This window comes from Rhinolophus sinicus, linkage group LG05 (assembly GCF_036562045.2).
Source record: "Rhinolophus sinicus isolate RSC01 linkage group LG05, ASM3656204v1, whole genome shotgun sequence".
NCBI classification, from domain to species: Eukaryota; Metazoa; Chordata; class Mammalia; order Chiroptera; family Rhinolophidae; genus Rhinolophus; species Rhinolophus sinicus.
Window position 1 is genome coordinate 52,856,886 of NC_133755.1, and position 27,010 is coordinate 52,883,895.

General features: G+C 42.0%; 1 protein-coding gene across 6 annotated transcripts; it reads left to right on the top strand.

Annotated features, from left to right (window-relative positions):
- STAMBP (STAM binding protein) lies at nt 1-26,416 on the top strand. Of its 6 annotated transcripts, none has more exons than XM_074332180.1 (11): nt 72-119; nt 2,019-2,236; nt 11,506-11,593; nt 11,679-11,754; nt 12,046-12,141; nt 13,263-13,629; nt 15,536-15,660; nt 16,550-16,687; nt 23,494-23,606; nt 24,251-24,350; nt 25,757-26,416. In XM_074332180.1, exons 2-11 carry the CDS (start codon nt 2,206-2,208, stop codon nt 25,811-25,813), a joined length of 1,191 nt encoding a protein of 396 aa, XP_074188281.1. In that variant the 5' UTR covers nt 72-119; nt 2,019-2,205; the 3' UTR covers nt 25,814-26,416. The 6 variants fall into 6 exon arrangements, with proteins under 6 accessions (XP_019568427.1, XP_074188281.1, XP_019568430.1 ...); XM_074332179.1 differs by lacking the exon at nt 72-119 and adding an exon at nt 128-622; XM_019712868.2 differs by lacking the exon at nt 11,506-11,593 and having other exon boundaries at nt 1-119.
- The last annotated feature ends 594 nt before the right edge of the window (nt 26,417-27,010 follow it).

A 27,010-nucleotide genomic window follows, 5' to 3' on the forward strand; every position in this document is an offset into this window, starting at 1 on the left:
CCCCACACTCCCGTTTCCTAAATTCCTGGGTATATAACCAGTACAGACCAGCGGGAGTGGGCGGGGCGGGCGCCGGATGTGACGTTCACGGAAGCTACGAGTGCCGTCCACAGGGACAGGTGGGGAAGGGTCCCGGGAATATGGTGGGGCCGCGACGCTGAGCGTGGTCGGACTCAAGGGGAGCAGCCGTCGTGAGTGTGGGGCTTGCAGCCTTCGCCTCCCTCGGGCCCCTGCCTGGCCCGCCCCTCGCGAGGCCCCTGGCGGCCCCGGTCGCCAGCCAGGCCCAGCGCGTCCACGCCTCTCGTACTCGAAAGACCCGAAAACCTTGGATGATTTTTGCCCGGGGTTGGCAACTTGGGCTTGAGTGTCTTCAAGAAGGGGGCCTCAAGCAGTTGTCAGGAGGTCCCTGTCCGCTGCATACGCCCACTCGGCTCATTCCTGCTACTTCCTTTGTCCTCCTCACCTTTCCCCCTCAGCCCTTCACGACATCTCCCCGACCTCCCCCTTATTTGCGGATGCTCCTCTCCCCTTTGGAGTGTTAGTCGGCCCTGTAGGACCCGGCACCACTTGCTGGCCTCAGGAGGGGGTTGCATTCTCGACCCAAAAGATCCTCTCCCGAGAGGTACTGAGGTGCAACAAAGCATCCTCGGCTTCAGTTAGCTTTAATGGGCCCTGGACTGAGTGTACTAATTAGACAACTTGAGGAGGTTTCAGATTTCTCAGTTGCTTTCTGAGCCCCTAAAAAGGCTTTGTGGGACATGGAATGCCTCTGCATCCCTGGTATTAGCCACAGCTATTGCACTGTTAGTGAGGATGTTTTAGAAAGAGCGGGATGGAGAAAGTGCGACCTAGAGATAGAACTGGCCAGGAGAAGACTGTCTCTGAAGGAGGGGTCAGAATGGAGAAGCAGGAAAAGAGTTGATAGACAAATGGAACTGAAATGTGAGGATTTCTGGGCAGATCAGCATCCTGACTGAAGCAAATAATCTCTTTTGGGGAGGAGTGAGATTTAAGACAGAAAAGACAAAAAGGGGCCAGTTGACATAGGGCCTTGAATTCCAAAATGAATTCTACCATAGCTTGTATATTCTAGAGCATGCTGGTGAGGATGTGCTGTAATTCAATGTGTGTCAAATACCCAGACTCTTTTTGGAAATGATATTGAGTGATATCTAATTAGAAGCTGGAATCTGATTCCCACAGCAACAATATCTAGAAAGATTGTAGAATTACTGCAGTTTGAGACGCAGGAAGGGAAGACTCCCAGGTTTTTTGTTGGTTTTGTTTTTTGCTTTCAAGTTACCTTTGTGCTCTTTTGTTACTCAGAGAGTGCTTAGTATTTGAAGCTAGATTTGAGTAAATTGTTTTCGAGATCTAAATTCCTTGCCCTGATATGATGAATGATGAACATAGACTGGAGTTGTGATTTAGTGAGTAGAGGTAAGATTATGAACATTCCTTCCCAGACCAGTTCCCCTAACTAACCTTGTGCACAAATATGAAAAAGTACACCACAGAAAAATATCAGTTACTCTCAGGTTAAATAAAAATGATTAAACTTGAAGTCAGTTAATGATCATCGTGAAAGTTCGTTGAGTAAGCTCTGCCAGGTACTGGAGAGGATGGGAGTGGGTAACCGGGAGGAGAAATAATGCAAAAAATATAAGGTGCTGTCCCTCCTTTTATAGTGCAGAGAGCAAGGGCACCTAATGACGGAATGATTAGCATGAAGCGTAGAACTGAACCCCTTGTGGCCCGTTATAATTATACTCCTGTATCACCTAATCGTGCGTTTTTGAGTCTGCCAATCGTTTTATCATTGTGATACGGACTTCCTCGAGGGTCTCAGCCTTCTTGTGGGAGAAGGACTTTATTTGATATGAGCCATAGCATATGGTATTTTTCTCTTCATGTCTTCGTAAGGTGGAGGTTTGTGTGATAAACACACGCTATGCTAAGTTGCACTGGGATGATGTGGGCCATTATGTTGATGCCATCTTTTTTCTCTTCTGTTTCAGAACTTCTTGGTCCTGATGTCTGACCATGGAGATGTGAGCCTCCCTCCCGAAGACCGGGTGCGGGCTCTCTCCCAGATGGGTAGCGCGGTAGAGGTAAATGAAGACATTCCACCCCGTCGGTACTTCCGCTCTGGAGTCGAAATGATCCGAATGGCATCCATTTACTCTGAGGAAGGCAACATTGAACATGCTTTCATCCTCTATAACAAGTATATCACGTAAGACACCTCCAGTTTCTTTTTTCTTTTCTGGTGACCGATGATGCCTCACTCTTGTGCTCATTTATTTGCCAGAATTGCTAATGCCAGAGAACTTCACAACATCATTAGCATTAATCATTTTTTCTGTCAGCTTCTACATATTAGCTGTCCTTGACATTCAAAGGCATGAATACTGAATGTATTCTTTTCATGACTCAGTAATTTCATGAGTAAGAGACCTAGCTCTTTGGACTGTGCCCACATGGCCCAGCTGTTAGGCAAGAGTTGGTGGTTAAACTTCACATGTTTTGTATGGATAAATGTTTTTCCAGTCATCTCTCATCTATCAAGGCAGCCAATCATGGGATTAATATTGAAGGCTTTGCAGAGCCAAGATTCCTCATCTGTACTTGTTTTGTAGCAAGTTGAGTGATTCAGGAAATAGCTTTTTTCTTCTTAACCTTTATCATGATCATGCAACTCATCAAATAGGAATTGACCACCTACTGTTTGTGTGGCTCATTGTAAGACCTTTCCCTTGAGTTGCTTAGCATCTTAGCGTAGGCAGCAAAAAATGGAAGATTTCTGTATAATTCACAGGGAACACCTCCTAAAGCCTCAGTGATAAGGAAATGATGTGTGTGAGTTAAGAAAGGAATAATGTTAAGGGCCTCATTTATAATTCCTAGTCTCGTTCTTTCATAAGACCAGGACCTTATAAACAACAATAATAATAAAAGTGTAGTAGGATGGCTCTTACTAGTTCATAGAGTATTTCCCCTGCGGTGTTTCATGTGATCTTCACAGTTCCATGTGTCCCGATTAGTCCACATCATCATCCTGTGCTGCAAGTGAGGAAACACACTCGGGTTAGGGATATGCTTTGTTCCACAGTGTAGAGTGACAAAACCCAGATTTTCCAACTCTTAATTCAGGATTCATTCTAGAGCATCAGTCCTGTTCTTTTTGTTTTCCTTTTAGTAATGTTCTGTGAGTTGAGTCTTGAGCGTAATGACTGTTTTTATGATTATTTTTTATTATTGGTTTTTTGGTTGTTTTTTTTAAAGATTTTATTGGGGAAGAGGAACAGGACTTTATTGGGGAACAGTGTGTACTTCCAGGCCTTTTTTCCAAGTCAAGTTGTTGTCCTTTCAATCTTAGTTGTGGAGGGTGCCGTTCAGCTTCAAGTTGTCCTTTCAGTCTTAGTTGTGGAGGGCGCAGCTCAGCTCCAGGTCCAATTGCCATTGCTAGTTGCAGGGGGCGGAGCCCACCATCCCTCGTGGGACTCGAGGAATTGAACTGGCAACCTTGTGGTTGAGAGCCCACTGGCCCATGTGGGAATCAAACCGGCAGCCTTCAGAGTTAGGAGCATGGAGCTCTAACCGCCTGAGCCACCGGGCCGGCCCTTATTATTCGTTTTTGAATGGGTAACACATACATATGGTGCAGAATTCAGAAGGCACACAAGGGTATAAATTCTTAAAAACTAAGTCTCCCACTACTCCTCTGTTGCCCCAAACCCTCAGTTACCTTCCCCAGAGACATTCACTCTTAATTTCCCATGTATTCTCCCAGAGATGATATATGTATATTAATTATATCACAATAAGTTTTTGATCACATACTACTCTAAAGTAGGGTATCTATCTCAGTGTTGGCATCACTGACATTTTGGGCTGAATAATATGTGGGGACTGTCCTGTGCATTGTAGGGTATTTATCAGCATCCCTAGTCTCTACCCACTAGATGCCAGCAGCACCTCCTCCCCACCAGTTGTAAAAACCAAAAATATCTGCAGGACTTAACCTAATGTTCTCTGAGAGGCAAAATTGCCTCAGTTGAGAACCAGTGCTCTAAATAAAAGTAGGTGTGAACAGTGGACTCCCTAGGATTCATATTGTAATTTTAGAGAGGAGAAAACGGACCACTGTTGTCTTTTTATTTTATTATTTTTTTTAAGTTTAGAAGTAGTGCCTGTTTCCTCAGAGATCTTACATTTCTTCCATGCTGTCACACCTTGTCATGTGGCCTTCATGTTGATAAAGTTTCATAGAATTATAATTACTTTCAGCGTCTCCTTGCTGTTTTCAGTTTTTCATTCCTAGGCACAATGAGTGCAAATTTTATTTTCCTGAGATGTTTCTTTGGCATCTAGCCCTCTCTTCATATACTTAGCTACTGATAGAAGTAGTATTCTTTTATACTTCTAGTAATCTCGTAGATAGTTTTTCCAGAATGAGACTCAGAGGCATAATTCTTTGGGGAAAGTTCAGTAGAATCCTGGAATTACTCTACCAGATGTTTTCTGAAGGGCCTTGTTGCCTCACATAGAAAGTGCTTTGACGATGAGGACCATATTCGTTCAATAAATATATATCGCGTATACTTACTATCTACTTGGCACTGCACTAGATCCTGGATATATGGTAAGTAAAATGGCCCGTGCCCTTATTGGTGTACCTTTCTAGTTCTAGGAGAAGACAACAAACAGTAAACTAATAAATATGTAGTCACAAAATGAGGAAAGCAACAGGTAGAGTGCTGTGATAGAGAGTAACCAATATCTACTTTAATAGAGTAGTCAGGGTAAGGGCTGTCTGAGAATATAAGATTTAAACCGAGGCTTGAAGGATACAGTAGCGTTGGTCATTGTGTTTGGAGTGCAGCAGGTGAGGAGGGAGAATGACTCCAGATAAGGTCAGAAAGGCAGGCAGGGCAGAATCATTCAGAACCTTATAGGCCACAGTAAGGCATTTACATTTTATCTTGAGAGCAGTAGAAAGCCATTGAAAGTTTTAAGTGAGACTGTAACCTAATCTTACATTTTAAAAATATAAATTTTGGCTGCTGTGTGGTGAATAGTGGAAGGAGTGTTAAGAGAAGGCAGGGAAATTAGTTAGGAAACAGCGGTTCAGGAAGGAGGCTGGTGGCTTGAAGGCGTGTGGTGGCCGGGAAAGCAGCAGATGGATTTGGTATCTGGGCGGTAGAGTACATGGGACTTACTTATGGTTTGGGAAAGAAGGTGGTATCAAGGTTAACCTCAGGTTTCTGCCTTGAGTAACTCAGAATGTGGTTGTCCATTTACTGAGATGGGGAGAGTGGTGTTGAAAGGGGTTGGGTAGGGCGTAAATTCAAGGGTTCAGTTGAGATTCATGTGAGACATCCCAGTAGAGATGTCCGGTAGGAGGTCGGATGTTTCCGTCTGAACTCAGAGACATCTGGGTTGGAAACACAACCAGAGGAGTCCTCAGCATACAGTGGTTCTGAAGCCATGAGAACCACCAAGACCTTCTAGCACAGAGGTTCTTCCTCTGGGATCCAGAAACCCCACGGGGTTCAGTGATAGAACTCGGGGTCCATGGATTTGGTTGGGAAAAACTTATTATGTTTACTACCTCTAACTGAAATTTAGCATTTCCTTCCATTTTTAATATAGGCCTCAAATGGTAGTAGTAGTAATGATATAGGCATATCTTAGAGATATTGAGGGTTTGGTTCCAGACCACTATAGTAAAGCAAATTTTGCCATAAAGCGAGTCATACAAACTTTTTGTTTTCCCAGTGCATATAAAAGTTATGTTTACACTATACTGTGGTCTGTTAAGTGTGCAATAGTATTATGTCTAAAAAACACTGTGTGCGTACTTTAATTTAAAAATACTTTATAGCTGAAAATTGTTAACTACCATCTGAGCCTTCAGCGAGTTGTAATCTTTTTGCTGGTGGAGGATCATGTTGATGAAAATTCAACATCTGCGAAGCACAATAAAACAAAGTGTGCCTGTATTTGTAATTTTGTCGCCAACAGACATCAAGATATTTCATAGCACAGTACAGTTGTTGCTGATATCTCAAGGTAGCGTTTACACTTATTACTACTTCAGAATTACAGTGCAGAGCTATTAAACCCATGACTAGATCCTGTTTTTTAATGCACTAACAATTCATTAATAAAGAAGCACACATCACAATGTTTTGTATTTTGAAAACTGTATTTTAGAATTGGTTTCTTTTGTAACCCTTTCTATTGTATGTTATATCTTAAAAAAGAAAAATTCTGAGGAGTCCATCGGCTTCACCAAATGCCAGAAGGATCCTTGTTAATGAGACTATAGAATGAGAAAAGGAACCCAGGACTGAGCCCTGTGCTTGGTTAGTGGAGGGAGGGCCAGCAAAGGAGACTGTGAAAGAAAGTTCGAGAGGTAGGAGGAAGTTCAGGAGAGAGTGGTGTCTTGGGAGCCAAAAGAGACCAGTGTTTACAAGAGAGAAGCCGTCTGGGTCAGAAGGGTCAAATGGGTGAGAATTTGGGTTTGGGAACGTGATGTCATTGGTGATTTTGGTAAGCAATTTCACTAGGATTAAAGAGACACTAGATTAGGGTGTGTTGAAAGGTGAATGGACAGCAAGAAAGTGGAGACAGTGAGTATATGACAGCAAACTTTTTGTGAAGGGCCACACAGTGAATATTTTTGGCTCTGCAGGCATTTACTCTGTCACAACCTCCACTTTGTAGGGTGAAAGCAACCATAGACAATAAACGAATGAAGTGGGTGTGGCTGTGTTCAGTGAAACTTTATTTACGAAAACAGGTGGTGAGCTGGGTTTGATCCACTGGCTGTGGTTTGCCAAGACCTGGCATAGACAACTCTTTGTAGAAGTTTGGATAGGAAGTAAAGAAAGTGGAAAAATGAGAAAGTAATTGAAGGGGGCCAAGGAGGACATGACTGTGTGGTATATATTTTCAGATGAGAGATTATAGAGCATCTTGTTTGCTGATGGCAAAGATCCTGTGGAGGAGAGGCTGGTGTTACAGAAAAGAGAGAGCTTAACGGTAGCAGTAAACTCCTAAATAGGCATGAGGGGTAGGATTAACAGTACATGGATCCTTAAGACAGTGGTATTTTTCTGTGACTTAGTGTTACTTTGAGTGACATAGATGTTGCAGGAAGGAGCGTTCTTGGCTTCACGCAGGAAAGAATGCAAGCGTGCGCCACACAAAAGAACAGAAGTAGTTTATCGTGAGGGAATCTGCTCCACAGGCGGAGTGGAGGCTGTCTGTAGGCAAGAGACAGCCCCATCCTCCTTATGGCTGGGCTTTTAGTCAGTTAGGCTTCTTAATATGGGAATAAGGGGAGGAATATTCTTAGTAGTTCTCGGAAGGGGTGGGTTTTTCCGGGAATTTGGGGTACACCTCTTTTTTGTCCTTATGTGGTCCTCTCCAGAGGTGTCATGGAGCAGGTGGGCATGTCATTTAGCTTGGAGATGTGTTACAATGACTGTATAATGTGGCTGGAGGTTATTTGGAGGGGACTCTTGTTGCCATCTTGGTCTTGGCCAGTTCTGGTTGGTTTCCTTGTCTCATTTACTGGTCCTGGTTAATGGTGTTTTTGGAGGCCCTACCCCCACCCTATCTCATGAACGTTAGTGTTAACAGCAAGACTATATGGGGAGTCTGTCCCTGTATATAGTTCCACTCATAAGACCATTTGTTATGATGAAGTAGGCCTGGAGGAGAGTTGAGTGAGAAGGGGGGTGGGATGTAGCAGCTTTTTCACTTAATTTGTTAGATTTAGGGTTTAATTTGGGACTTTGTTGGATTGACTTGACCTGGATCAATCAGTGTAGCTACCTTCATTTTTCTTGCAGATATCCTTAAGACCCTAATTCTGATTTTGTGAACTGACAAGTCCTAAGAGTAGGAAAACAGCTCTAGCTCAGTATTCTTGGTCTGTTTTCCTATTTCATTTTGCTTGGTTTATTCCTGTCGGTAACAATGGCTCCATTTGGCAATTATTAAACTGAGGAGAGAGGCAGGAGGAGGGCAGGCATGTACCTCACCACTCCTCTGCCTCCCCCACCGTTGGGAGTCATTGTTCTAGACCTTTTGTGGATCCTTTAATTCAGGAGTTTAAAAGGCATGTTTGTTCTTTTCCCTGGAGCAGTTCTGGCATCTTAATGATCTCCAGCACATGTCCCCCCGCAGAGCTTTTCCCTGCTGCAGGAATGCTTTGCCTTTTGCAGACCCCAGTATAGAAGAATCTTCCACAGATGAAAGCAGTACATATTTTCATGCTGAGCACAGACAATAATCCAGGCAGTAGATTCTTTCACAGCTTTTTATGGTCATTGACTAGGCTACATAGAAAGGAGTTACAGAGGACTTAAGCAATTCCTGTCTGGTGAGTGAGCCTCCTGTAACACAAACGTGCTTTCTGAAAATGGTCCGTCACCTGCACTGAAAATGGCCAGCTAGGATTGAGGCTTGTAGGCTAAAGAGGGTCTTCGTTTGTGATTATGCTTATTTTTCCGATTAGCTTTTTAAGATTGGAAGAAATGAGAGTCCTTAGTACATTCATGTTACATAATTTCTGCTTAAATTTTTTAATTGGTTATTTTTATACAAAATTAATATTTGCTCTGGTTAAAAGCATTTTTTTTAAACAACAGCGAGGGAAAAATTAAAGTGAAAAGCCTCATCCACCAGAGATAACCACTGTTATGTGTCTTGTGTGTAGAAGGAAATGTTTCTACCCATGCAAGCACGTGGGCTCACATGTTTATCCCTTTTCTGTAAAGCATGAATGAAATCATACAATATATTCTGTTCTACAACTTGCTTTCTTAACAGTCCTCTTTCCGTATCAGGACATCCTGGTTTATCTCACTCTGCCTCAGGGCTGTTTCTTCTGCCTGGAACAGTCTTACCCCAGACCTCTCCATGGCTCCCTCTCTCCGCATCCTTACTTACCTGTTGCCTTTCCAGTGATACCCTTAGCTGCCTATCTAAAATCTCAACCCCCCCTTCATGTCCTAGTCCCCTTCCCTATTAATGACTTTTTCTTGTACTGATTATATACATAGTTTTTGTTTTGTTTATTGTCTGTTCCTCCCCTGTAATATAAACTCCCTGGGGAAGAATTTGTGACTGTCATTCATTGCCAAATCCCCAGCCTTTACAACAATGCTTGACCTCATAGTAGGTGCTCTATAGATATTTGTTGAATGAATGAATAGGTGATTATGTTTTTTATCACATTTGAGTACACCATAACTTATTAAATAATCCTCTATTGATAGCCATTTAGGTTTTCAGTTTTCCCTGCTTTTATGAACAATGCTATATTGAATAGTCTTATACATATATCTTTGTACTATTGTGTAGGATAAATTCCTAGAAATGGAATTGTGAATTTAAAGGATATACACAATTAAAATTTTTAATATTGTCTCCCCACCCCCGCCCTCCCCTAAGAAAAAAATATTCTCAAATTATATATAGTCTTGTTAAGAGTGTGTAAGGACACCCATTTCCTTACATTGGTTATAATCAACCTGTAAGCCCTTGCTAATCTGATAGATGAAAATGGTATCTTAGTTTCAATTCCTTTAGTTATAAGTAAAGTTGAGTACCGTTTCATATACTTATTCACCTTTTATATTTACTTTTCTTGTCTTTTTTTTCTTCCATTGTTCTGTGAGGTTGTTTGCCTTGTGTTTTTGCCAACATGTCTTTGTTTTCGTACATTTCCTCTCTCCAGGCTGCAACCAGATCTAACTCCAGAGAACAGTATACATCTGGGCCACAGCTCTTCTATGCCTAGAACGTTTCTAACCCTAGTATTAACATTTTCAAGCGTTCTTCTTGCTCACATGTTTTGTTTCTTTATTTATGAGTATAAACAATCACGTAAGCATGTAGTAGATGTTAGCTGTGTACTAGGCCCTGTGCTCAGCACTTTATTTCTTTATCTCTTTAAGCATCACAGCAGCTCTAGCAGGTGGTACTATTTTCTCTCCGTATATATAATTTATACGTATAAAGAAACCGAGGGATGGTAAGATTAAGTAATTTGCCTGAGGTCACATGGCTAGTAAATGGCTGCGCCAGGATTTGAGCCTGGGCAGAGTGGCTCCGGAGCTTGCCCTCCTAACCACTAAGTTCTGTTTCCTCCAGGATGGGAAGGGGGTTATGTTGCCCATTCTCTGTTTTCAAGAGACCCTTCTGCCCATGTGTCCCCATCCAGAAAATGGACAACAGTTGTTGAAACAAGGAAAAGGTATTCATGTACACCTTGGTCTTTAGTGCCAAGGTGAGAAAGTTACTGAATTATAAGTCTCTTGAACATAAGAACTGTGTCTTATTTATCTTAATATCCTCTTAGGACTCCATGGTTGAACAAATAAATCTGTACTTGTTTTAAATATAGACGTCAAGGAAAGTGTTTTATATCTTTTTCATGAACTCAAAGGGAAGGTTTTTAGAATCATTTTGATTTTAGAATTCCTCCTTGCCTGAGGGGTCTTGTCAGATTGGATTGAAATAAAATTTTTACCAAATACAGAACTGAAAGCGGAGGGCTAATTTATAGAGGCTTTGTTTGAGGGTGGGGGGATCTTCTTCTTTTCCCCTTACTGAGGCTTCCTCCTCTGTTTTCTCCTGCCCAAGGGCAGAAAATGGAAAAGAGTCAGTTAGTCCCAACTACAGCAGAGTATTTTAGGGCCATGGGCCAGCTAACCTCAATTTACTTGTTTTGGGTCTCAACTTATATTTATTACAACTTCATTCTATTCAAAGACCCCTTTGTTCAGAACCCTTCCAACAGTTGTGAACTTCCCAGGAGCCATCGGGAGGCAGTGTGGTGCAGTGGGTAAAAGAGTAGACTCTGGAGCTGGCCTGCTGGCACTGAAGTCCTGGATTCACCACTTTGGGCTCTGACAAGATACTGCACTTCCACTTGTTTGTGGATGGCCCCAAGTAGACATCCTAATGTTAGAGGTCTGGGAATTGAGTCAGTTTATTTTTCCCACTGAGCTTGACAGCCAAGGACAAGAACTGAAAGAGAATATCTAGCACTTAACGTTTCTCTAAGCACTTTTCATCAGAGATCATAGTGCACATTCCACATGTAACATGCACATATCATGCACACGTAATGCATGTAATGCTTAATATGATGCAAAGAGTATTCTTCTTTGAAGGAACACGAATCCCAAAAGAGAAAAAGCCAAAGTTAAAGGTCACGGAGGAGGAGTAGAAGTAGAACGTGGGTTTTCTTTTAGCTTCCTGCCCTTGGCTGCCACACTGTTCTCTGAAGAATGATTTGTGACAGAAGCCCTTTCCTTTGAAATTTTGTCACTGTCTCAACAAGAAAATAATCTCTTTGGAGATATATTTTTGGGCACAGGATAGGCTTTTTTGTTGTTGCAAGTAGTCTGGTGCTTGCTGCTGCAGGCCTGCTTTGGGAGTAGAGGGAAACCTACTGTTTGCCTCTGTTGCTCTTTACAGGGTTAGAGATGGTTGGGGAACCCGGCCTGTCTGAGTGTGCCTGTTACCCTCCCCTGAACATCTGGAAACCCGTCATGCAGCAGCTACGGTATAAGGGAGTTGCGTTGCTTCAGCGTCTTTTGGACGGGTGGATATTTTCTTTGTATCATAATCGTTCTGATCTGTTCCTTTAGGCTCTTTATTGAGAAACTACCAAAGCATCGAGATTACAAATTGGCTGTCATTCCTGAAAAGAAAGACACATTAAAGGTGGGTCTTCACTTTCACTGTTGCCCATCTAAAATTTTCAAAGCGGCACACACTAACTTCAAGGTAAAAGTGGTACTGTCTGCATCTGAGCATCAAATCCTGCAATAGGATATGAGGCCGTTTCACCAGATCAGTATGAAGTAGCAGGTATGGTACAGTCGGGGGCCATTTTAAATCATATTTGGAAACATTGTTGCCATTGCAAATTTGACTTACGTCTTTTTTACTGTTCTACTTAATTAGCTGGGAATTGTTCTAATGCTCAGTTTTGTGTGTGTGTTTGTGTCTCAGAAATTAAAGGAGATTGCATTTCCCAAAGCAGAAGAGCTGAAGGCAAAGCTATTAAAACAATATACCAAAGAATATGAAGAATATAATGAAGAAAAAGTAAGTATATAACAACAACAAAAAAAGGAAATCATTTTGGTTTCTTAGGCTGTACCCTGTGATTCTAATATGATATTTCTGCAGATCCTTCGATTTTAACGTGATGCTTTACTTTTTTTTTGGCAAAGGCCAGAAACTCAAAAAAGTAAAACACAAGTGTTTAGGCTGAGAATTCTCACACAGGTTTAGCCTGCTTGTCCATCAGGGTAACTCAAGGGACAGAAAATCTATTGCTTGTCTGCTGTATCTAGAGCGAGAGCCTAAGAACAATGAAAATTCTCACTAAAACATAGGTTTTCAGATCAGAGAATATGCTGGATTTGATTCACATTTGGTTATACCTGAAACAGGCTGTACCTGTTTGAAATAATTGACTTTTTAAAAGCCATTTTCAAATGATTCTTATTAGAAAGAGTCAGCTCAGGCACGTGGAGAAACTCCCAAGACCCTGTCAGTGCTCTGTCAGGTGTGAGTACACGCTGCAGGCACTTCCGCCTGATTTTGTAGCGCTCTGTTTGGGACTCTGATGGTGGGAATCAGCAGAGAGGTGAACAGCTACGAGGCATGTGTTTCTAAGGCATCCAGTGAGTGAAAACCTTAATGAAGGAGATTATTACTTGCTATTTCTTGTTCATTAAAAATGTCACTCTATGTTGAACTGGTCACCAGAAAAATTTCGGAGTTAATATTCAATAGAGACCCCCAACATAGCCGGTCTCAGTTTGGATTTGGTTCTATTTTATAGACTCACTGGGCATATAGAATGTATACCTGGCACGGATAGAGAATAAAACTGTATGATACCGATTATGAGGTGCAGACAGAAGTTGCATCAAGAGTTTGGTAAAGAAGAAAATGCTTTAGTTAGAGTCATTGGGGATGGTCCTGGGAGGATGGGGCTCGAACTGCCCTTGAAGAATAGGTACACAGTGGCTAAATGGACAGGAGTGGCCACGCTTCCACGGCTGGAGAAGTACCGAGGGAAGCATGGATTCTGTGTGGGGAAATCAGGCCCGAGCAGAAGTCCGTTTTGGGAAATCCCCCCCTGGAAAGCCTTGTCCTCCTGAGGTGTAAAGCCGCCTGACTGGCGTGTTAGCCTAACTCCTATTCTTTTCTTGTAGAAGAAGGAAGCGGAAGAATTTGCCCGGAACATGGCCATCCAGCAGGCGCTGGAAAAGGAAAGACAGAGGGTAACAAAACAGAAGCAGCAACAGTTGGAGCAGGACCAGTTCCATGCCTTTGAGGAGATGATCCGGAACCAGGAGCTAGAAAAAGAGCGCCTGAAAATTGTACAGGAGTTTGGGAAGGCGGACCCCAGCCTAGGTGGCCCTCTGGTGCCTGATGTGGAGAAACCCTCCCTAGATGTGTCCCCCACCGCACCTGTCGCACCCACACAGCCTTCCGACTGTCATACAACTGTGAGGCCTGCCAAGCCACCTGTGGTGGACAGATCCTTGAAACCTGGAGCGCTGAGCAACTCCAAAAGTAGTGAGTCCCTTTGCTCACGTCCTCTTCCATCTCAGCTGCAGCCAACGGTGTCATTCTAGGCCATTCAGCCTAAGATTACCCCCACGATTCCAGTCATTAGGCTCTGGTCACAGAAATCCGTTTGATCAATGTGACCATCTGACCACGTTGCCTATACTATCAAAGTGGCCTTCAGTTGAACCATATCATTTACCTGAGCCCAGGTCGACTTTCAGAAGCACGAATAATGTCTTTGAAAATCATACCCTCAGCTTTGAAGGGTTATACAGAGATTTGAAATGTTCAGAAAACTAGAGACCAGTGTTGGCCTTTTCTAAAGGAAACTTGAAATTTATCGTACCACTTTGCAATTTAACCGCTGACTTTCACAGTAAGGTGGGGGACAGGGACAACCGAATTGTGCTTGCCCTGAAAGCGTTCTGATCCTTAAGGAGCTTAGTCGGGAAATATATCGTATATAGTCGATCTGAGACAATAACAGTAACTGCAAAATGATAAGAATACCTTGGTTATTAGAATAGATCTTTTGGTGTAGGAACAAGCTTTCAAGTGGTCATTTAAGGAAGTTAGCTTTACTGAAGATCCACTTAAAGTGACAATGTAAGCGTGGGCAGGGGGTGCTGGACTCTGACGCCTGGCCTTTAGGGTTCCTTCCCACATACCGCAGTCTTCTGTTTTACTGTTCCTTCATGTGTCGTCACTACTCTGGTAAAATTGAGCTCTCACGTTCCCAGAACACTTCCTGGACTGTCTTACCCAAAGACGTCTGTTAACATTTGCCCTGAACCTCAAATCTCCTTTCTCTATCTCTGCCTTCCTTACTTTTCTTCACGTTTTTCCAGATCTCCTTCCCTTCGATCAGATTAATTCTGTTCTTAAAACTCCTAGAACTCTTATCATCTGTAGTACAGTTGAAATCATTACCTAAGAGTGTAGTCATTTATCAATAACTAGATTTTAACTTCTTGCAGGTTAGGGCTTGAGTCTTTTTCCTATTTGTGTTCCCTGTGGACTGAGCACAGTATCTACTTGGTATGCACTTGGTAAGTGATGATTGAATTGAAAGGACAGGACTGTACCAAACTTTAATTCAGAATCTTCAGATCCCGTCCTTAGACTCCCACATGACTCTTTAGCTCCTGCTCTGACGTTGCCTCTCCGGCATTTCAGATCTTGCTGTTGAATGTACAGAAGCAGCACACCCCTTTTCACTTTTTCTTTTTAATGGAACTGCGACTGTGAGCGACACTCCCTGACTTTAGCCTGCTGGCTCTCTCACAGGGTTTCTGCCCAGTGTTAGGGCGCTGAGTCCACTGTTGGCATCTGAACGAGGCGATGAGCTGCTTGGTTCATGTTTGCCTTTTTTCAGGACCAGAATATGTTTCTTGTTTTGTTTTATCACTTTAACTTTCTTCTAAATGAACTAACTTAGAAGTAAGTAGGTACCCAAATTACTTTCTGTTATCTAGAATATATCCTGGTTTATTTCTTTGAAAGTCATACTGTTTGATATTCTTATCTGAGCGAAAAGAGAGATTTAAAATAAAAATGAAAATTTAGTTGAATGAGATTATTATTTTTTAATCCTTTGTATTAGATGGCGACAGAATTCCTGAATAGCTCAGAAACTTCTTTTTAGTAGTTTATTCTTGTCTTAACTTGAATGATTAAAGCCTCTTTTCTTTTCTTGAAATAATGTACTCCCAACAGCTGTGGCCAGAGGTTAGAGAAGAGACTTGATAGCCCTCTTTCTTCTGCCATTTAGGTTGAAATTCCCACTCACAGCCTGAAATTGGGGTGTGGGGTGAGCAGTGATTTGGCGTTGCTCTCCCAGGGCTGCCAGCTCTGAGTCTGCTTGGGGAGGCTTTGCCCGTGGTCTCAGACTGTTCCCCTTTCTCCACTGCAGCTCCTACAATCGACGGACTGCGCCACGTGGTGGTGCCCGGGAGGCTCTGCCCACAGTTTCTCCAATTAGCCAGCGCCAACACTGCGCAGGGAGTAGAGACATGTGGAATTCTCTGTGGAAAACTGGTAAAAGAAACACTTCCCTGAGCCGAGACTGTTTCTTCCCCCTTGGCCTCCTGTGAGTCAGAGAAGATATCCAGGGTCAGTTACTCTTTGCACCGACCCCTCTGCTGAAGGGACCATGGACAGCAAAATGCAGTGTCCCTTTGAATTTGGTGACCCTGTATTTGATTGATTTTCAGAGTCCTTTGATTACTATTGAACTGATTCTTTTAATGCTAGTAGTAAGAAATACCTAATTCTAAACTTCATAGGAAGATCCAGTCATTACCTGTGTATCACTTTTCGAACACCTTCTTTAGGGTAGGACCTGGGAATATGAAATATGTAAGGCACAGAGCATGTGTCCATAAAAAGTACCCCAGCACTTTGGAGAGATGGGAGCTATACACCAAAAGATAAATAGTGTGCTAAATAGTGTGTACAATAAGAGCACTAGGAATTTTGAGGAAGGAAAGGTCATTGAATGGAGCCACTTACAGAACCCATTACTAACTGCTGAATGAACAAATGGGTGAAGTGGAATTGCATTAGACTGAGTCTTAACTGATGAGGAAGACAGAGGAACAGTGAAAGGGAAACTACTTTGGACACGAGCAAAGGAAGAGCAGTGGTACTGTACATGGAGCTTCTCAAGAACCACGAGTAGACGCATTTCACTGCAGCAGGAGATTCCCAAAGGGCCGTGGGCATCTGTGGCTTTGCAAGCGCCCCCAGGCAATGCACATGATCAGGGAAGGAGGCGAACCCCAGAGGTGAGGGGCTCAGTGAGCAAGATGTAGACTGGGGTAGGAGGGGCCTTCACTTATACAGATGTTTACCTTTCCACTGCTGTGACAGAGGGAGGTTGCATCAGTGCCAGGGAATGGTGACGAGCTGTTTTCTCCTTTGGCAGATGAGGAATGAATTTACCATCACCGATGTTCTCATCCCCAAGCAAAGTGCTGGGTCTGATTATTGCAACACAGAGAACGAAGAGGAGCTTTTCCTCATACAGGATCAGCAGCGCCTCATCACACTCGGCTGGATTCACGTAAGCAGTTCCGAGCGCTCCGAGGATTAGGCTCTTCTTTCATGATGTTATAAACACACTGCTAGTTTCTTTCTTTGAGCAAAGTGAATCGTATTCAGATTATTTAGATGATTGTTTTTCCCCTCCCTTGGATGCAGACTTGATTACTTATACTCCAGTATTGACTGCTGGGAACTACTTAGGGCTTTTAAATTTTTTTTATGAAAAACTTTTTTAATAGAAATGATCCTTTTTTTTGGCAAATAGTAGGTTTTTTTTATTTTTTATTTTTATTTTTTAGTTTCAGGTGTGCAAAACAACATAATTAGACATTTACACCTCTCACAAAGTGATTTCCCCAAGTCTGCTACCCCTCTGACATTGTACATCGTACATACTGCAGCTATTCCAATACCATTGACTGTATTCCTTATGCTGTACTTTATCTCTCATGACTATAAATATATATGTATATTTAATTATAGTTGACATTCAATATTATTTTTTGTTAGTTTCCAGTGTACAGCACAGTGGTTAGGCATTTGTATAATCTATGACGCGATCCCCCTGATAAGTCCAATACCCATCTGACACCCTACACAATCTTTATAACATTATTGATTATATTCCCCATACTGTATTTCACATTCCTGTGACTATGTTGTGACTACTGGTTTGTATTTTCCAATCCCTTCACCTTCTCTCCCACCCCCAACCCCCTCCCATCTAGCAACCATCAGTTTTTTTCTCTGTATCTATGAGTCTATTTCTGTTTTGTTTGTTTGATTCCACACATAAGTGATATCATATGGTATTTGTCTTTCTCAGTCTGACTTATTTCACTTAGCATAATACCCTCTAGGTCCATCCATGTTGTTGCAAATGGTAAGATTTCATCCTTTTTTATTGCAGAGTAATATTTCATTGTATAAATGTAGCACAGTTTCTTTATCCAATTGTCTATTGATGGGCATTTTGATTGTTTCCATATCTTGGCTATTGTGAATAGCACTGCAGTAAACAGGGGTGCATGTATATTTTCAATTTAGTGTTTTGGATTTCTTTGGATAAATACCGAGAAGTGGAATTGCTGGGTCATAAGGTAGTTCTATTTTTAATTTTCTGAGGAATCTCCGTTTTCCAGGATGGCTGCACCAATTTGCAGTCCCACCAAGTGCACGATGGTTTCCTTTTCCCCACATCCTCGCCAACACCTGTTGTTTGATAGCCATTCTGACAGGAGTGAGGTGGTATCTCACAAACCTGTTTTTAAAGTACCAGTTTCCCTGGAGTGTGAATGGTGTTGGGATGCTGGCCTAGAATATATGTGGACATTGACTATACCTTCATACAGATGATGTTTCTAAAAGTATGTAAGTCAAAATATTTTAAATTAGCCAAAGAAGTTAATTCAGTTGCTTGCATTTGGTTTTTTTTAAAGTAGCACATACCTTTATGTAAACAAGAAGGGCCACCAATATAGGTGATTTTTAAGTATCTGCATATCTTATGTAATCTTTTGGTAATAATTCAGGTAAAATATAATTCTATCCCTAAAGATTATTTCTAAATTTTTCTTTCTATTCCTTTTCAATCCCTCACTCTCACAGACCAAGCTGCTTTTCATGTTGTGTGACAGTGTTACTTAGAAACAAGTCGGCTCATTTCTGGATTTGGCAAGATTACACACACTTGTATGTTAGAATTTGGGAAATACTGACCTGCGAGGCAGTCCCATGTGCCTCTGTCCTTTATTCAGCTTAATTACTGTTGTGTATCCCCCATTATAGCATATCAGGGATGAAAACTTGTTCCTTACCTGCCAGGGGATACAAATTTGAGTAAGATACGATTTTAGTCTCATTAAGGAGATTAGACTCACAGACAGACAAGTCATAACTCTTCCTGTGAGGCAGAACGTGCCCAGTGCCTCAAGCTGCACAGGGAGCCCTGTGGGATTCAGAGGAGGGAAGCGTTGCACTTCAGGTGATTTGCTAAAATTTTGACTAGATGTGCCCAGGGAGAGTTCCATAAGTAAGGGAAGGCACTGGAATAGCAGACTGCATTCCTGCAACATCATCGAGTGGTCCAGTTTGCTGGAGCTGATGGTTCTTATCAAGAAATGGTAGTAGACAAGCTTTAATATGATACTTTGGGTGGACAGGCAGAATAGTTCTCCTTTTTAATAAGTGGAGAACTCTTAAAGGCTTTTTGGTTTTTCGGTTTCTTTTTCTGTATTCATGATGACTTCTTTTTTTTATTAAAGTATAGTTGACATGCAATATTACATTAGTTTCAGGTGTACAATGTGTGATTTGACATTTTGAGTAGAGCAGTTAATGATATGATCAAAGCCATACTTCAGAAAATGTAAAATAAAGGTAGTTTTAAGATAGGTCAAGGCAGGGAGATCATTGAAGAGATTAGAATGATGATAAAAATCTCATAATAATGTGAGCTATGGTGATGACAGTGCATTTGGGGGGGAGGAGAGGAATGTACATGTCAGAGGCTGTGGGAATGAGTAAGAGAGGATGATGAGTAAACGTCAGTGATGACGGAGATTCGGGGCCTGACTCATGGGAGCGGCAGTGATCAGCTCACAGGCAGAAGCAGGGGCTCAAGCTGTAAATGGTGTGTGCAGTTCTGAGCATGTTGAATTTAAGGTACTGGTGAGACAGTAAGTCAGTGGAGATAGTTATCAAGCAGTTGGAGATGTGGCTGGAACTTGGGAGCAAGGCCAAGGTAGAAAGAGATCTGGGAGACCTCTGCATAGAGCTGACCTTGGAGGCCTTGGAACTGGAGCTGACCTTGGAGGAGAGTGGAGAGCAAGAAGAGATTCACTGGCCGCTTGGGGGACAGGCTAGCCAGGGGGTTATAGGAAGTAGGCAGTTATGAAGCAAAGAGACGTGAGAGAAACGTGAGGGTAGTGTTAAGGCACAGAAGCCAAAGGAGGAGGAACATTTCAAGAAGAAACTTCAGGATGTTAACTATGTCACATGCTGCAGAGAGCTCCAGAATGATGAAGACCTGGATGAGTCTGTTGGATTTAGTGAAATCACTGATGACCTCGATTTTGTAGGTTTTAAACAGTGGTGGGAGTAGATTATAAGGGTTTAAGAAGTAATGGGGTGGGGGGCGGTGGACCCCGGCCCCGTGGCTCAGATGGTTGGAGCGATGTGCTCCTAACACCGAGGTTGCCAGTTCAATTCCCACATGGGCCAGTGAGCTGCGCCCTCTACAGCTAAGATTGTAACAGCTCTCCCCGGAGCTGGGCAGTGGTCAGACAACAGACCCGACTGCCTCAGCTGGCGGTAGCGCAAGGCTCATGATACCAGCATGGGCCAGGGAGCTGTATCCTACACAACTAGACTGATATACAACTGCTTGAATTGGATTCGGGAGGAGGCGGAAGAAGGGGAGGAAAAAAAAAAAAAGTAATGAGGATTGAGGTTGTGGTGATAGTAAAATGCACACTAAGTTTTTGAAGAGCTCAGCTCTAAAGGAAAGAGATGGGGAGGTGGATTAAGGAGTCGCCAGGCTGACAGAAAGGTTGCCTCATTTATGGTTTAGTGTGAAAGGCTTGACCGTGTGTTTTGCTTCAATTCTATTTTTTTGAAACCTTTATATTTGAAATATAACATATAAGAAAATACATAAACTAAATTACGAATCATTTAGCAAACATCTGTGTACACACGCTTGTACACACCGAGGTCAAGAAACGGAACATTGCCCGGAGCCCGCTCCCACTGCCGTGCCCTGCCCAGTCACACTCCTCCCGGGGGCAGGTAATCCCTCTCCTGACTCCTGGACATCCTTGGCTGCCTTTTCAGTTTTACCGCCTAAATGTGTCTTCCTACATGCGATAGCTTCCAGTTTTGCCTGGCTCTGAACTTTATGTAAATAGAATTATATAATATGAACTCTTTTTTTTTCATTAGAAATATTTTATATGAAAGTAATAGAATAACTGTGTACATAATATGGCTGTGTAGCCATATATATGAATATTTTCATAAATCTTAAATAACAACAGTAGGTATTCATAGGTATATAACCATAAGTACATAATACAGCGTTTCCCCAAAAATAAGACCAGGTCTTATATTAATTGTTGCTCCAAAAGACACATTAGGCTTATGTTCAAGGGATATCATTCTGAAAAATCATGTTAGGGCTTGTTTTCCAGTTAGATCTTATTTTCAGGGAAACACCATATGTATTCTTTTGTGTCTGGCTTCTTTTGTTCAACATTTTTAAGGCTTACCTACATTCTTGTGTGTGGCTGTCTGAATGTTTTTATTGCCCGGTGAGCCAGTGGGGGCAGGAGAGACAGGTAATGTGGAGATAGGAACGTCTCAAATCAAAAATACAGAAGGGGCGCTCATCTTCACGTGGGGGAGGAAACATGCATTTCTCAGAGACAGAATTGAAGGAAGAGAGAAAGATCCAGAGAGACTTTCGGGGTTATATTTGGAGAGGTTGAGGAAACTCGTTTAGGTGACCTTGATTTCAGTAAGGTCGGAGTCTAGACCCACTGCCCCATAGGAGGGAGAAGGGTTTAGAAACTGGAGGAGATGGGGGAAAGTTTGAAGTAATTACTGTTTAGACTTTAGGTAGAACTTAGTCACAAATTAATGAAAGGATTTCTAATAGCAGTGAGGGCCCAGCTGGGAACAAATTTAGGGCCTAAATTGATATTTTTTCCCCATGATATTTCTGTACTATTCCTTCCTAACTTGGGATTATGAACAAACAAAAAGTATACTCAACGGTGTATTCATGTCTTACAATTGGCAGGAGGAGAATGCAAAAGATCAGCTCTTCCTTCTGCACCTTGCTAGCTATTATACAAACCAAGTTCCCTGGTCGAAAGCTTTGTATGGTTGTGTATTGATCACAACTATTGTGTTACCCCCAACCCAATATTCCAGGCACGCCTTCACGTGGTCTCAGCCTGACTTAGCCAGCAGTGCGCTCCTGTGGCCGCTCCACTCCTGCCGAGGGGCCCAGGCCGCCCTCAGCATTCACTCCCCTTGCTCATTTCCGTTCCTTTGGTGTGTTGTTTTCTCTTCATAAAAATGCCTTCCTCTGTCTCCAGCATGATGGACACAGTGGGCATAACTATGTTTTCAAGAATCTGTGAAGGTATGAAATACAGTATGGGGAATATAGCCAATAATGTAAAAACTGTGTATGGTGTCAGATGGGTACTAGACTTATCGGGGGGACTCACTGCATAAATTATATAAATGCCTAACCACAGCACTGGTGCACCTGAAACTAATAAGAAAAAGTCAATAAATAAAAAATAAAAATTTAAAAAAAGGAAACAAACCATAAAGTTCCTTTTTGGGGACAGTTATTAAAATTAGAATGTGAACTGAGCATTAGATAATAGTAGTGTATAAATATTAAATTTCGTAACTGTGATAATTTGGAAAAAAAACTGGAAAGGGAAGGAGAGAGAGAAGGCATAGTAGTTAGAGGAAAACAGAGGCTCAAGGCCAAGTTTTCTTTAGTTTAACAATTATTTATTGAGCCCCTGCTGTGTGTCTCCACACTGTCTTTCTAGCTAACCCAACTTTAGATCAGAGGCCTAGATTGGCTTCTGTTGGCCTCGTTTGTTCCCAGTTAGAATTCCTAACTGTGGGATGAAATGTGCTGGCACGGGCCATTTGTCCCTAGCAGTCTATAGGATCATATTATTATCAGGTAGAAACTGTTTTTCCCTTGTGGTCACCAAAGTTGTTACCTGTCTGTGAGGCCGTGTGTGTGGATTTCCTGTCAGCACTCAGCTACCACGTTCCTGTCCTGCAGCCCTGTTCCACCTGAGCTGCTCACAGCATTCTGCAGAATGGTGCTCCTTAGACAAGGCGGCACATGAGAATCATTTGGTGAGCTTTTTAAAAAAGAAGAGCTCCCTCTCAGGATGGGTATTTCCAGGGGTGGAGCACAGGAGCCTGTGCTTTTGTCAAGCTCTTCAGGAGCTTCCTGTTTTGCATAGCAGATTTAAAAACACTGGTCAAGTACACGTATTTATTTTCTGTGCTTTTCTGCAGTGAACAGTGGCGGTCTTTTCGAGTCATATTGGGTCTTTCTTTTCCCGTTCTTGTTATCTAAGATCACACCCCCTCTAAGATGAACATGTCGTTATATAGTTGTTTATTTGTATACAAGGTATGTGCTGGATAAAACATTATATATTTAATTGAAAACAAATGAGAGAAACTGAATGTACATTTAGATGGTGCTTTAAGTGTTATCCTTACATTTCAATATCTTGGTCCTTTTCCTAAATAAGACAGGGTCCTTTGTGTGATTTAACTCCCCACTGAAATCCCAGCCACCCTCTGCCTCTCATATCCATGGATGTTATGCTTTAAACAAAGGACAGGTTTTGCCACTTTTAGAGCCCCAGACTCATGCTTGACCTTTCAACACCTCTATCAGGAAGAAGAATCATTCATCTAAGTGTGGTTTGTTAAGTCCTTGACTTCTACCATGTTGCAGTATTGGGCAGCATCTACCTTCTGTTCCAGAACGGCTGACTCTCCACTGTATAGAGAGAGCTTGTGAGGAGCTAAATAAGTCTTGATGGTCAATTAGAAATTATAAGTCTCTTCACATACTCATGTTAAACTATACTTATTTACAATGCTGGAAATCACTTATTATGAACTTCAGGTGTTCCCCTCATGGCTGCAGATGGCTTTGTACTTGACAAGGCCCTTGTGCCAGCTGTTGAGAACTATTTGACTCTACCTTCCTTCATGGCTGTGTATTCTCATGAGGGGGGTCTCTCACCTTTTTTCTCTTCTCAGACTCATCCTACACAGACTGCCTTCCTTTCCAGTGTTGACCTGCACACTCACTGCTCCTACCAGTTGATGTTGCCGGAGTCGATAGCCATTGTCTGCTCCCCCAAGTTCCAGGAGTAAGTACACAGGACGCGGCTCAGGGCATTACAAGGAGATAGTGGGGGAAGAAAGCCTCTGATGACAAGCTCTCTATTCTTAAGGCCTTGTTCTCTGTGAAATATGTAGATTGTAGTATTAATGGATTATTCTAAAAGACTTCCTTTTAAGCCCCATATCCTGATAAATCTGTTATACTTGTTTAAAAAGATATCCAAGCAATAATTTAGTTGCTTTTAAGAAAAATTTGAAATGTTTGACGTGAAGCAGTAGGAATTTTAAGAGATTGATGTCAGGTTAGAGAATTTCAAAATCAAACAGCTTATCTCAATGTTAACTTCTTTTTCATTCTAAAACCTGTTGTTTACTATGACTTCTCCCAGCAAAGTTAGTGTGGTGGCAGCAATGAGTCATTCCCTAACTCTGATTCATTCGCAGGGAAGAGACCTATGAGCCATAACACTTTTGAAGCTGTCTCAAAATGAGCTCTGCCCTGTTGCTCTGTGTGCGTGTGTGTGCGCGCGCGTGTGTGTGTGTGTGCGTGTGTGTGCGCGCGTGTGTGTGTGTGTGTGTGTGCGCGCGTGTGTGTGTGTGTGTGTGTGTGTGTGTGCAGGATTGCAGGACCACCTTTGCTTGATTCTGGGCCTGATTTTTCTTATTTCAGAACTGGATTTTTTAAACTAACTGACCATGGACTTGAGGAGATTTCTTCCTGTCGCCAGAAAGGATTTCATCCACACAGCAAGGATCCACCTCTCTTCTGTGTATGTATCTGTGTAGGAGACAGCATGGCTGTGCCTCAAGCAGGGAGGACAGTCAGAGCTGATGAGGTGCATTACACTTTCTGACCCACATAGAAGCCTAGCCTTGTCACCTATCTTTCCAAATCTTCCTAATAAGGACATACGTGGGAAGCAGTGTGGGATAGGAACTGTTAGGAGTCTTTGCTCTGCCACTTACGGACTGTGTGTTTTTGATCGGGCTACTTAACCTTCCTGGGCCTCAGCTTTCTCATCTCTAAGTGGGGATGATAATAATACCTATTTTATGGGGTTATCGAGAGGATTAAATGAAATAATGTACAGAAAATACCTAGTGCAGTAAGGTGGCTTATTAAATGTTAGTTGTTTTGTTTTGTTTTTTTCATCAACATCAGTTTCTAAGCCTATACTTCGATAGGAGATTTGAAATCAAAGGAAAAAAGCTGCTTAAGATAGGTAAAGTATATTTGATTCTGGAATTTTGCTTAGATAATAGGGATTTTTATAACTTTCTTAGGACGCTTTTCTCCCCTAAGTTGTATTCTGAGAATAAAAAGTTTCAGTTGGTGATAAGATCAGTATGTTTCAGTTTGTTTCTCAAATCCAATATGATTTAAAAAAAAAAAAAAATCTAATATGATAGCGTTGCTTTACTCCATGCTGGCCATGGAGTATTATTATTGCTTTTGGGTTCACTGGAAAGTGACCAATATGGAAAAGGGACTCAGAACCTTGTCTCATAAAAAGAACTGGGGATGTTTAGAAAAGAAACCCCAGGGAGGATCTGAGAACTAACTAAGTAAGTGTTGGAAGAATTGTTGTATGAAAAGGTGTTGAGGGTAGTTCCAATGACTCCTAGAAATAAAACTAAGACCTTGTGGAATGACAGTTTTTAGCTGATCATGAGAAAGAACTTTCTGATGCATCTCTTCAAATAGGTTAGTCTGCCTTAGAATATAATAAATGCCAAGGTACCAGAATGTTGAAACAGAGGCTACACAATCCCCCCAAAAGGCCGAGGATTTCAGTTACGAAGACTCCCTTTGCATGTCAAAAGTTAGTGTTTCCCATGTGAGAGTGGGTGTGATTTATTATCTGGTTCACATAGTAACCAAAAAAAGCTGCAATGAATTCAGCGGTTCTTTTAGATAAATGTATACTTTATGAATGATTCTAGAATATAGATGCGTTTTAAAAATAAATGAGAATATATGGGCCCATGTTGATTCAGGCTAAGATAGGGATTGGCGAAAGTAATGATTTCCACACCCCCTACCATAACTGCCAGTTAAGTAAGCAGCCTGGCTTCCAGACTGGGAACGACTAGCCAGAATGAGTGTTTTAAGTAAACAGTCTTAAAAAATGACTTTCCAGAATTTTCCAGGACTTTCCCTTTTTCCCTCTTGCAGAGCTGCAGCCACGTGACCGTTGTGGACAGAGCAGTGACCATCACAGACCTTCGATGAGAGTTTGACTCAGACACCTGTCAAGAACTATAAAACCGCATCAGTGTACTGTAGCCCCTTAATTTAAACTTTTCAAAAAGCTCTGAAAGCTTTTTTAGACAGAATAGAAAGTGAGTATCATCTGAGGGAGAACTGACTTTCCATTTGTGGCTTGAAAAGAAATAATTGAATATACATTTTTAGGCAAGTCTGGAAAATAGCACTATCATGCTAAAGCAACTTTTCAGTCTGCCTGCAACTAAAAAGTTAAGTTGAAAGAATGGTATAGTGAACACTCATATACTCTTTGTTCTCGAGTTACTAGTTAACGGTTTTCTTCTTTCAGCTCACCTAATTTCTCTGCCAACTTGTTTATTGTTTACTTTTGGACTAATTAAGGGCATCTATGCAGAAATTTGGAAGCCATTCAGAAAATCTTTGGGTTTTCCTGTGGTTTATGGCAATATTAATGAAGTTTATTACAAGGGCCAGGGACAGCTCAGTATGTCTGACCAAATGGTGAGGCTTGAAAACCCTGAAGAATGACTGTGTCAGGAATTATTGTTATTTAACAAATATTTCAGGATATTTTTTCCTCTACAATAAAATAACAGTTAACTTGTTTGTGTGTGTTCTAGAGTGATCCGTTTGATCAAGCATTGTCTAAACAGGCTGACTGAAAGGTCTGGTTGTTTGGGGAAAATGGAATTTGAGATGTACTGCCATCGAAGGTGTGTCCCAGTTCACTTTTAATTGTTTAGTGTTTTTTGTCTGCCTGTTGCCATCGTCCAGGGCTGTGAAGTCACCTGTTCTTTTGGTGCTGTCTCAAGTGGGTCATCCCATTCACTTCCTCCTTGTGCCCTAAAAGCTTTCAGGTGAAGATAATAGAGCCTTTATTTGGCGTGCCAGGTTACACTCCAAAGAAATGATTACATTCCCATGCCGCCTCACCCTACCAATTTTGTTGTGTTGGCTATTCTTTTCTGACTTAAGCCACAACTAGGAAGGTGTTTAATGCTGTAGTTGATCCTGTGTTTTTCTTTCTATGAGCTGAGCCTAGTGTTCTAAGGCAGCCTAGAAATGATGGTGTTGCTCATGGTCTGTTGTGCATGATCCCTCAGGTGGGGGCAGACAAGTAAATAGCGTGGATAGGAGAGGAATTATTTCTTTTTTCCCCCCCCTTCTTCCACCTCCCCTACCCCACTCCAGTTCAAGCCG